This window comes from Salvelinus alpinus, chromosome 7, assembly GCF_045679555.1.
Source record: "Salvelinus alpinus chromosome 7, SLU_Salpinus.1, whole genome shotgun sequence".
Lineage (NCBI taxonomy): Eukaryota > Metazoa > Chordata > Actinopteri > Salmoniformes > Salmonidae > Salvelinus > Salvelinus alpinus.
The window spans coordinates 41561721-41573947 of NC_092092.1; the positions used below are offsets into that span (position 1 = coordinate 41561721).

The 12227-nt window shown below is 42.5% G+C and overlaps 1 protein-coding gene across 2 annotated transcripts in view; it reads left to right on the top strand.

Moving 5' to 3' along the window:
• The first annotated feature begins 1062 nt into the window (after positions 1 to 1062).
• LOC139581045 (rho GTPase-activating protein 44-like) overlaps positions 1063 to 12227 on the top strand; it is a 121665-nt gene continuing 110500 nt past the window's right edge. For both annotated transcript variants that reach the window (XM_071410374.1, XM_071410375.1), the window contains exon 1: positions 1063 to 1336. In XM_071410374.1, the coding sequence (XP_071266475.1) occupies positions 1284 to 1336 (53 nt within the window). In that variant the 5' untranslated portion in view covers positions 1063 to 1283. The remainder of the gene's footprint in view (positions 1337 to 12227) is intronic.

Consider the following 12227-nt stretch of genomic DNA (forward strand, 5'->3'; position numbering starts at 1 on the left):
ATCGTGGCCACGCAGTCGTGGGTGAACAGGGAGTACTGGAGGGGACTAAGCACGCATGCACCCATCAGATCAGATTAAATCAAAACCAACATCAAGATATCTAGGGTAAGAAAACCCAACATGCCTTGTATAGGTATGATACTCTCATTAATTTAATTAATAAATGCTGTGTTGTTTGACAAGTCACAGTATTATCACTTTAAACGCATGTTCTCAGTGTAGTAATGTTTTGCATTACAATGCATATACTTGGGAAGTTCCCAGATATGGTAGCCTAATAATAAATAACTGCATAGCACCCAAAGTCATTTCTCTCTTCGATGACAGCATATTCCTTTGGATATTTTTCCTTGAGAACAGAAAGTGTATGTGTTGCTGTAAAAAGCTATCACAGACTTTTGCAGCCAATGCTAAGCACTAATTATGCCAATTAAATGAGTAAAGAATCTGTGTGGTATTCTGCTTTAATAGCCACAAGATGATGCTGTTTTCCTTAGTAAACCACAGAATATTTTTTTTCTGCAGACTAGGCCTACCTAAACTAGTTATACTATCTGACTGCTTTATTGTACTATCAACAAACCAAATTGTTCAACAAAAGGACATTTTAGGGACATGTGCCAGGGTCTGTGTGTGACCGACCAGGTATCAAACCAGGTTCCTCAGACATGATCTAACATGTTGTATTAGATGTATATGTCATCTAATATTGTAAGTAGATTAAATTGTATATACTGAAATGCTAAAAAGTACATTTTGGTACTTGGGGTCTGCAAGTAGACCTTGGCCCATACGAACAGTGAATGCCCACTCAATTCTTGTTTTTCAATGTAACCTACCTATAGAGCAATGGAATTACTTTTAAACTGAACAAGGGTGTTAGCTAGATCTTTTGTCAGGTTGGGAAAAAAAGTGTATACACCTTGTTTTAAACACTGTATCATGTAGAATTCATGATGGTCTCTTTGTAGGCTCAACGTTTGGTCGGTGGAACTACATTCCCCATACTGCGCTAGTGCGCAGTGTCGTGTCGTGAGCTGTCACTCTGCCCGGAGAAATTGGTTCAGCATCTCTGAGCTGTGGACTGCGTGACAGGGACCATAAAATGCGTTGAAATTGTCTCCCCTATTACTCTTTATTTGCGATGCGTTCCTTATGGCTATGATAAAAACGGATTGTTAAAAGGTGGGCTGTCTTGTAATTCTCGTTGGAGAACCGGACTGTTTGTCAATGAGATATGTGGAGTCGCTCTATCCATCGGTGTTAACGCAGAAAAATAGAAGATGAAGAAGCAATTCAATAGAATGCGACAGCTCGCCAACCAAACAGTGGGCAGGTAAGGGCACATATATTAAGAGACCCATTTAGTTGTGCAATCTTGGACGTACTTCGATGAGGCAGAAAAGGCTGCCTTTATATGCTCCATCCGACTTCTCGGTCGAAAATGATTGAATCTTACGTGAAGTTTGTATTTTGATGTTGCAGATGACATCTGTATGCACCACTGCTGGTTTTAGAAGTTTTCTTTATAAGGCCTTAATTGATGTAACAGTGGTCGCGCGGTTGACCATGGTTCGCGCGCACAATCGGGGAGTGTGCGAATGTGACACGACGCGAATGCGAGGCATTCTCTGCTTGGGTACTATGCCAAACTGATGTTGGACACCTGGACATCGCAAAAGCAAATTATTCAATGCTTTACTGTAATGGAATAGCATAATGCATAGCGTATGTAATTTAAAGGTAAAGTCCAAACAAAATCTCATATAGCCTAATCGCTAATCAAAGGAAGAGTCATTGATGTTGAAACTATGTTGTACCAAAATTCCTGGGTATTAACCGCATTTATTCATTACGTTCAAGAGTGCTATCCAACAATAGAAAATACATGTCGAAATTGCATAGCATTTGAAAACATACGGCTCACTGTAGAATGTAGACACAGGTTGCATGCCATTTGTCTGTTCTGTCTACTATGTCTTGACAGAAGGCCTGCAATATCAGATAGTCTGAACTGGTGTTTTCTCCTAATTTGAATATTTATGGGGGCAAGAATGTACCCCCTATTCAGTGAAATGAAATCCAAGATCTGTGTGTCTCTGTTACTACGGTAACAGCAGAGCCAAGAGCACTAGTGGTTTTTATGTCTCTTGGGTAGTGGTATTAGTGAGGCCAAATTGGGTTGTGAAAGACAGGGATACAGTAAGAGAGAATGGGACCCACCCATACCTTATACGGTAAATAGACTAACCAAAAATATAAACACAACATGTAAGGTGTAGGTCCCATGTTTCATGATCTGAAATAAAAGATGCCAGAAATTGTACATGCACACAAAAAGCTTATTTCTCTAATATTGTGTGCACAAATTTGTTTACATCCCTGTTAGTGAACATTTCTCCTTTGCCAAGATAAATCATCCACCTGACAAGTGTGGCATATCAAGAAGCTGATTAAACAGCATAATAATTACACAGGTGCACCTTGTGCCAGGGCCAATAAAAGGCCACTCTAAAATGTGCAGTTTTGTCACACAACACAATGCCACAGATGTTTCAAGTTTTGAGGGAGCGTGCAATTTGCATGCTGACTGCAGGAATGTCCACCAAAGCTATTATCAGATAATTGAATGGTAATTTCTATACCATAAGCCGCCTCCAACGTTGTTTTAGAGAATTTGGCAGTACGTCCAACTGGCCTCACAACCGCAAACCATGTGTATAGCGTTGTGTGGACTAGTGGTTTGCTGATGTCAATTTTGTGAACGGAGTGCCCCATGTTGGCAGTGGGATTAGGGTATTGGCAGGCATAAGCTACCGTCAATGAACACAATTGCATTTTATCGATGGCAATTAGAATGCACAGAAATACAGAGACGAGATCCTGAGGCCCATTGCCGTGCCATTCATCCGCCGCCATTACCTCATGTTTCAGCATGATAATGCACGGTCCCATGTTGCAAGGATCTGTACACAATTCCTGGAAGCTGAAAATGTCCCAGTTCTTCCATGGTTTGCATACTCACCAGAAATGTCACCCATTGAGCATGTTTGGGATGCTCTAGATTGACGTGTATTACAGCGTGTTCCAGTTCCCGACAATTTCCAGCAACTTCGCACAGCCATTGAAGAGAAGTGGGACAACAATCCACAGGCCAAAATCAACAGCCTGGTCAACTCTATGAGAAGGAGATGTGTCACTCTGCATGAGGCAGATGGTGGTCGCACCAGATACTGGCTGGTTTTCTGATCCATGCCCCTACCTACTTTTTTTAAGGTATCTGTGATCAACAGATGTGAAATCCATCCAGTCATGTGAAATCCATAGATTAGGGCCTAATGAACTTATTTCAATTGACGGATTTCATTATATGAACTGTAACTCAGTAAAATCTTTGAAATTGTTGCATGTTGTGTTTTATGTTTTTGTTTAGTATAACAGTCAAAGTTATGTCAACATTGTGTCTTTGTCGCATGACTGAAGAGCTTTTCTCTGTCACTGATGCATAACCCAATGCACAATCAATGTTGTGTTTGTTTCTCATTATTCTTCAGGTAATCAAAATTGCCAAACAGGACCTGCTAGTCAGATCAAACACAAAGACAATGATGTATGCACCACAACCAGATGAACTCGTTTTCGTTCTCAGGTTAATGACTTCCGTATTGTCAGTGTTGACTCTAACACAGCCCTGCGGTGGTAAAAGTATGTTACAACCACTTTGTTTTTCTTGCCTGAGTCTGAGATAATGTTAACGGATGACGCTGGCACACCTACAGGATATTCTATGTCATAACATCCTTATAGCATTGCCTGCTGACTTGCTCTTTAAGGCTTCGCTGAGTCAGTTAGTCAGACACTGATACAGACGCTGATCAATGCAAAAGGTATAACCTCTCAACAGAGTGGACTTGGCAGGCAGAGGTAATAAGAAACTGTGATGGAAGCAGTTTAAGGGAAAAGGGATACCTAGTCAGTTGCACAACTGAATGCATTCAACCGAAATGCATCTTCTGTGCGGGGGGCTGGCTTGATCAACATCATCGGTACCCGGGAGCAGTTGTTGTTGTCACGCCCTGATCTGTTTCACCTGTCCTTGTGCTTGTCTCTACCCCCTTCCAGGTGTCGCCCATCTTCCCCATTATCCCCTAGGTACTTATACCTGTGTTTTCTGTCTGTCTGTGCGAGTTAGTTTTGTTCATTCAAACCTACCAACGGTTTACCTTGCTCCTGTCTTTGATATAGTCCCTGTTTTCTAGTTTCCCGGTTCTGACCTTTCCTGCCTGCCCTGACTCTGAGCCTGCCTGCTGTCCTGTACCTTTGCCTCTACTCTGGATTACCGACCTCTGCCTGACCCGACCCTGAGCCCACCTGCTGTTCTGGTGCCTTTCACCCCCTCTGGATTATTGACCCCTGCCTGCCTTGACCTATCGTTTGCCTGCCCCTGCTTAATGAATAAACATTTGTTTATTCAACACTGTCTGCACTTGGGTCATACCGTAAAACGTGATAGTTGTTGGGGGTTAACTGTCTTGCTCAAGGGCAGAACAGCAGAGTTTTCCACCTTGCCGGCTATAGGATTTGAACCTGCAACGTTTTGGTTACTGGTCCAACGTGCTTAACTGCTAGACTACCTGGTTGTAAGTCAGTACTGGAACTAAGGAGGAGTCTTAAGACCATATTCTCCAACCACTATCATCTGGGCATTTAGAAAGGATGAGTCACAATTAAAAAAGCCTTGGGAGGATTCCTTTGTGACCATTGAATGCAATCTGGAGCTACAGTACCAGTCAAAAGTTTGGACACACCTACTCATTCAAGGGTTTTTCTTTATTTTGACTATTTTCTACATTGTAGAATAATAGTGAAGACATCAAAACGATTAAATAACACATATGGAATCATGTAGTAACCAACAAATATATTATATTTTAGATCCTTCAAAGTAGCCACCCTTTGCCTTGATAACAGCTTTGCACGCTCTTGGCATTCTCTCAACCAGCTTCACCTGGAATGCTTTTCCAACAGTCTTGAAGGAGTTCCCACATATGCTGAGCACTTGTTGGCTGTGTTTCCTTCACTTTGCGGTCCAACTCATCCCAAACCATCTCAATTGGGTTGAGGTCGGATGATTGTGGAGGCCAGGTCATCTGATGCAGCACTCCATCACTCTCCTTCTTGGCCAAGTAGCCCTTACACAAGCCTGGAGGTGTGTTTTGGGACATTGTCCTGTTGAAAAACAAATGTTAGTGCCACTAAGCACAAACCAGATGGGATGGCGTATCGCAGCAGAGTGTTGTGGTAGCCATGCTGGTTAAGTGGCCTTGAATTCTAAATAAATCACAGACAGTGTCACCAGCAAAGCACCCCCACACCATCACACCTCCTCCATGCTTTGTGGTGGGAACTACACATGCAGAGATCATCCGTTCATCTACTCTGCGTCTCACAAAGACACGGCGGTTGGAACCAAAAATCTCAAATTTGGACTCCAGACCAAAGGACAGATTTCCACCGGCCTAATTTTCATTGCTCGTGTTTCATGTACCAAGCAAGTCTCTTCTTATTATTTGTGTCCTTTAGTAGTGGTTTATTTGCAGCAATTCGACCATGAAGGCCTAATTCACGCTGTCTCCTCAGAACAGTTGATGTTGAGATGTGTCTGTTACTTGAACTCTGAAGCATTTATTTGGGCTGCAATTTCTGCAGCAGAGGTAACTCCTTTCCTGTGGCGGTCCTCATGAGAGCCAGTTTCATCATAGCTCTTGATGGTTTTTGCAACTGCACTTGAAGAAACTTTAAAAGTTATGGAAATTTTCCAGATTGACTGACCTTCATGTCTTAAAGTAATGATGGACTGTCATTTCTCTTTGCTTATTTGAGCTGTTCTTGCCATAATACGGACATGGTCTTTTACCAAATAGGGCTATCTTCTGTATACCACCCCTACCTTGTCACAACACAACTGATTCGCTCAAATGCATTAAGAAGGAAAGAAATTCCACAAATTTACTTTTAACAAGGCACACCTGTTGCGATCTCATTTAGTATCTTTGTAAGAGAGTCAACGCGTGCATGTTCCTCTGCCCTGTGGGTGCGGCCAGGTGTGGTGTGTTTATATCACCACACTCTAGTGACCGCATCAACATGTTGTCATATCCAGCTGTGTGTGTGTCTCCATGCATGCACAAGTGTGCGTGTGTACCTGTCTACTTTGAAAGCTGAAGCTGATGCATGGAGCACTAGCCCACTGAGGCGTAACACCCCGGTAATGAGTTATAACCTGTACCCTAAGAAGCAGAACTGTAGGGGCAATTAGTCATATTTAGAGGGTGGAGGCACCAGCAGGGCTCCTGACTGCTGGGCATCCATGTAAATGGGGATGTCTCTGTGACCTTGGCAGCTGCCTGGCTCACTCATTAAGCTATGGGGAAGAAGATGCATTACCGCAAAGGCTTTTTCAATTATATGTTGTACTATTTTAGTGTGGTCCTATGTAATGGTGTTGTATAAAAATGTGTCTGTGTGAAAATGTGTGACTGTCTGGGCTGTGGTGAGGAAGGCAACAGGCAAGTCACAAAGACAACAGCTTTAATTCCTCTGGCTGTTTTTTTTTTTATCTTCTCATTCACAGTTTTTGTGTTGATTGGACTTTCTGTGAGTGGTCAGGTCTTGATTGGGTTAAACTGTTATGTTAGCGGGAAGTGGCGGGATCTCTTTAAGAAAGGATGTTTTCATTTCAAAAACGTGAAAAAGAGATTTGCGTTTTGGAACTTTCGGCCATGCTGCTGGGTCAGCAGCGGAAGTGAAAGAATGTGGGCACTGATAAAAGAGCAAAAGGAAATGGGGGGAAACTGTTATGTTATCCCCATTCCCTGTTTTCCAGGAAATGAGGATGTCAGAAAATGGGTTCCTAATCCTCAGCAACAGTGAGAATTTTTTTTTTTTTTCACTTTAGGATTTGTTTCGATTATCAGACCCAAGGGGCATTATTTGCCTTCATACATTGCATTTCTGGCCTTACCATTACTGACTGACTGTCATTCTGCCCTGTTATGGCTGATGATTGAAGACGTTGGCGTAAATTGCATGTTATTCTCAAGGAAAAAAGCAGGCACGCCACTAATGTCTTCATTATTTTGGGGTATCCATCTTGTGCTTTTACTGTTTTCCATGTCAAAACAAAGTTGGAATGATGTATAACCGTGCCTGGAACCATTATTTGAATGATGAACGGGTTTGTTCAATGACAAACAACAAACTATACTTGTAACTTAGGGCAGCGTGTATGGCTTTTCTTTGGACCTTGGCTGTGGAGGTTTGAGTGCCATACTGGGGATGGTAAACCCTGTTCAAGGCCTTGTGTGAGGATAGGTGACATTGGCACTGCCTGCTACCTCAGGGTATGCAGTGTCCCACAAGACAGGCAAGAGAATGATGGGACATGGCTGCCAAACATTGCATGTGGAATCCCCAGGATCCCTGAAGTCTCATTGAAGACAGATCCAGAGTTTCTCTCTCGAGCTGCTGTACTTACAGTAAGCCAGGAGTCACCAACCCGTTGATCGCGGTCGACAAGTCAATCTTGGAAGCATTCAAAGTCGATCGCGAGGAGTTTTCAAAATCATAGAAAAAAAATCATAAACGTCTAAATGTTTTAATTTATTTATTATTATTTATAAATGTAATTTCAAATGAAATGCGCCATGTGTGAGCCCTGTGTGTAGTGATGGGGGTGGAGGGGCGGGGGAGGGGTAAATCTGGCCAATCAAATACAGTTTCTAGGTTTAATATCTGACAAATTATGTCCCTGACTCCTGCCTTAACTAGCTCAGGCACTTGTTGTAACGCTCACGAGCTATCAAGCTAATGATACGCAATCTAACGAAACGATGACATTTTCATGTAAGGATGGAAACGCGATTTTCTGTTTACCGTAGTTAAGGACAAAAAGATTTGCCTGATTTGTCACCAGGCTGTAGCGCTCGCAAAAAGGGGTAACGTGGAGCGGCACCACAACACCATTCACCCCAAGTTCAAAGAAACCTACCCGCTAAAGAGCACGCTTCGTTCAAAGAACGTTGACTAGCTCAAGTCTGTTGACTAGCTCAAGTCTGTATTGAAACCACGGCAGTCGCTTTTTTACCAAACCGACAGCTCATCCTGCGCACTTAAGATGAAGGCCTACTTTGTATCAGCATATCTCTGTGAGATGGCCTTTTCACAGATGAAAATAATCAAGTCAAAGAACAGGTCTTGTCTAACTAGTAGACATCTTACAGACAGTGTTAGACTTGCTGTGTCGAACTATGAGCCAGACTACAGAGCACTTGCTGATAGTGTGCAATCACAGCCGTCACATTGAATGTGTGTGTGTGGGGACTGTGATCTCATCCACAGCATTCAGAGTGAGTGAGTATTGCCTGTTTGAAATCTGTTGTCGGCTGTATTGTTTACAAAAGGATGTGATCTGTGTTGTGTGTTGTTCAAAAAGGGAAAGTGAGACAGTACTGTACATGATTGTCTTAGGCCTGTAATTGACTGATTATTGAGGTAATGAATGGTAGTAGGGACTGTGATTTGTGTGAAAATATTTTTGAACAATTGAATGAGTGTTGTCATAATATTTTGAGTGCTAGTTGCACTTACTTGAGTATTGTCATTTTGAAGTGTCTTGAAATATGATGTTTAAAAAGGGAAAGTGAAACTGTACATGATTGGCTTAGGCTTGTAATTGACTGATTATTGAGGTTATATATGAATGGTTAATGAGTAGTAGGCCTGTGGAAATATTGAAAAATGTAATATGACTGTTATAAAATGTTGAATCATAGTTGCACTTACTTCCGATTATACTATTTGTGTAATTAAATGAAAACTTTGCTTGTGACTGACAGGTAACAAAATAAAAGAATGTCAAAGTGAAACTACATTGTGGCCTTGTTTTGTCATCATTATTTGTAAGTGGTAGATCTTGGTTTACATTTGGACTTGGGATGTGATCTTTGACTTGAAAAGGTTGGTGACCGCTGCAGTAAGCCTATGTGTCTGTGACAATGCTCTGTGCATGTGCTATCTAACCAGTTAATGTCTCACCAGGGGCAATGATTGTGGTTCATCTCGGAGTTTGAGTGTTTTCTTAGCTTTGTTTCAGCGTTTCATCAATGCTGATACAAGGGCAGGCATGTGGCACTTGTCTGTGTCTGTCAGGGTATAGAATTCACCAGGGATTCTAAATCCACTCTGGAATTCGCTGTCAATCCCGGACTTTTTTTTACCACTGCGTGGATGTCCCCATGTGGCAAGCACTACTGTGTCCTTGTATACATATGAGAGGCATTGTTTTCTTGACCCTGTCAACCCTCAATACCATTAACTTGGTCTTGGTCTTGGTTTGAAGACCACCGCCACCCAACTGCTGGGTCTTAATGAGAGTGTCTTTCTACATGTTTTCGGGTTAGGACAAATTACTCCATAAAGGGGTGAACATGAATTACGTTAATCTGTTTTTCCTCCTCCCTGACTGCTGGACCATTCAGTTAAAAGTTAATGAACCCCATTTTTTCAAACATTGTACGAATACTCAACTTAATTCTACAGTGCAGTGAATGTATGGTCATTTTCAGGGCTTATGAATTGATAGCCCTTTACTTGGAACGTAATCAGTATTCTGTAGTGTCTCAGATGCCTCTTGCAATGACCATATGTTGTTGTGCATGCCCAAATTCAATCATTTATGTATGACAGACTGGGTTTAAAACCGGGGTTGTTTGCACACTATTGTGTTAACACTCTGAGCTAAAGCCTAGGCATTAGCAGGGGGTTGCTAATGTGAGTTCTGAGGTCAAACAAGATGCAGTGAGTGGTATATTGCTACAGGGGGTTCAGTAGTGGACCAGTTAATGGGAGCTGACAGAGGTGACGTTACCTTTCATAGTGTGAAGTGTTGCACCTCACCGGGGTGTTGAAAGGCGCTGCCATCATCACCTTCTTCACACACGATGAGTGTGTATGGGTACATCCTCGTTAATCATGGTGATAGGGCAGTAATAGATTCCTACAAGCAATTAGAGACGGGCCCCATCTCTGGGCTCCACTGTAATTATGAGAAAATGAAAGGTGCATGTCGCCTTTATATTTTTTTCAGTGTAAATGTGTTTTTGTACAATTTTCTGTGGAAATTGTTGAAAGTTGTCCTTGTGTATAGAGTTTGTTAACTTTGCAATCAATCGTTTTTGTTTGGCATACATTTGAAGATGATCATTTTTTTTTAAGTCTCAGCGTCATTCTGTTACCATAGAAGTGCCTCTCTCTCCATTTTTACATATCACTCTGACATCACTCCGTTTCCCCTGCAGTCGACCCTTTTTGTGGATCCTGATTGCTTCACAGAAAACAAGCCACAGCCTTTTAGAGCTGTTATATGCATGCCGGGAAAGTGACAGAAATTAAGGAAGAGAAGATAGGGGGATGGTATTGCCTCTCGAGATATGGTTCAGAAATGTGCCTCTCAGAGAGATGAAATGATCTTGTTTTCTGTGCTGATCATGATCAAACAGGACTTGCAACTTACAAGTGGTCCATAATGAGATCCTGTAGTTAGGGTTAGCGCCATGAGTTGTTCTTGGTCAGGTCACGTGGTCAGGGAAAACTCAGGGCCTTACCAGTACCTATACTACTGAAATGGCATAGGGCAATTTTAGACGGTAGTCTCAGTCAAAAATCATCTGAGACAGTTCGATTGTAAGGGCTTCTGAGTGTGTTTTTGTGGGACGTCATCAGCCCTGTTCTCTCTAACCTGTGGAGGCTCTCGGTCAGAGACGTTGCTGTCTGCAGCTGAGCGTTGCTGCAACCACTGTAGTGGGATGCTGGGAGACATGCAGGCGCTGCTGAGGGATATGAGTCGGAGCCCCTTAGGACCATGCAGACGCCACACCCGACCATTCTTTGCTCTTCCCGATGACAGCATCTTCTAAATCAGAGGATGGGAGGTGGACTGGAGGAAGCCAATGGTCTGGAACAGTGTGTTTCTCCTAGCTGTTTGGCCTGTGTTTATCAACGATGACAGACAGAAATGATAGCCTCAAAATGGCTGCCTTTTTGGTCATTTTGGCTCATACTTTGATTAGATGCCATGTCTTTCTCCGTGAAAGACCAAAGACAGATAGAGCTTGTCATAATGATGCAGCAAATCCTCAAAGAGTGATCTGTCATAGGAGCTGGAAGAGGGTGGGGGCAGGGAGGGAAAGGAACCAATGATGTGGAGTAAGTCAGAGAGGTGGCCAATGGGCATTGTAGCATGGTAAATTCTATGACATCCTTCCATTACCAGGGCAACCTGGGTGATTGAGTGAAGCTGGGCCAGGGATTCCTTACTCTGGCAGTGCCAGTGAGTGGCCTCACAACCCTCCAACACCTTTCCTGCATGCCCGCCTCTCTCCCCTGCCAAACTCTGGGATTTCAACATTACAAAACAGGACTCGACAATTTTACCCGCAGTGTGCCTAGAAAAGTAAGGATTATAGCTTTAATATCTCAAATATTTTGAATTGTGCTCTTAGATTTCTTTGTACGGGCCTACATTTTTCAACTTAGGCGCACACTTGCTCAGCATAGAGCCCTGCAAAAACTGATTGAAATCCCAACTTGCATGACTTTCTCTCTGGACACACTCTTAAATAAACATAAAACTTACTCTACACACAACGTCTTTTCGTTCAAGCTGACGAAATACTAATGTTTCAGAGTCAGAGGGTTTTACAGTGCATTCGGAAAGTATTCAGACCCCTTGACTTTTTACACATTTTGTTATGTTACAGCCTTATTCTAAAATGTATTAAATCGATTTTTTCCTGATCAATCTACACACAATACCCCATAATGACAAAGCAAAAACTGATTTTTAGAAATTTGTGCACATTTATAAAAACAATAAACGGAAATATCACATTTACATAAGTATTTAGACCCTTTACTCAGTACTTTGTTGAAGCACCTTTGGCAGCGATTACAGACTCAAATCTTCTTGGGTATGACGCTACAAGCTTGGCACACCTGTATTTAGCGACTTTCTCCCATTCTTCTCTGCAGATCCTCTCAAGCTCTGTCAGGTTGGATGGGGAGCGACACTGCACAGCTATTTTCAGGTCTCTCCAGAGATGTTCGATCAGGTTTAAGTCCGGGCTCTGGCTGGGCCACTTAAGGACATTCAGAGACTTGTCCCGAAG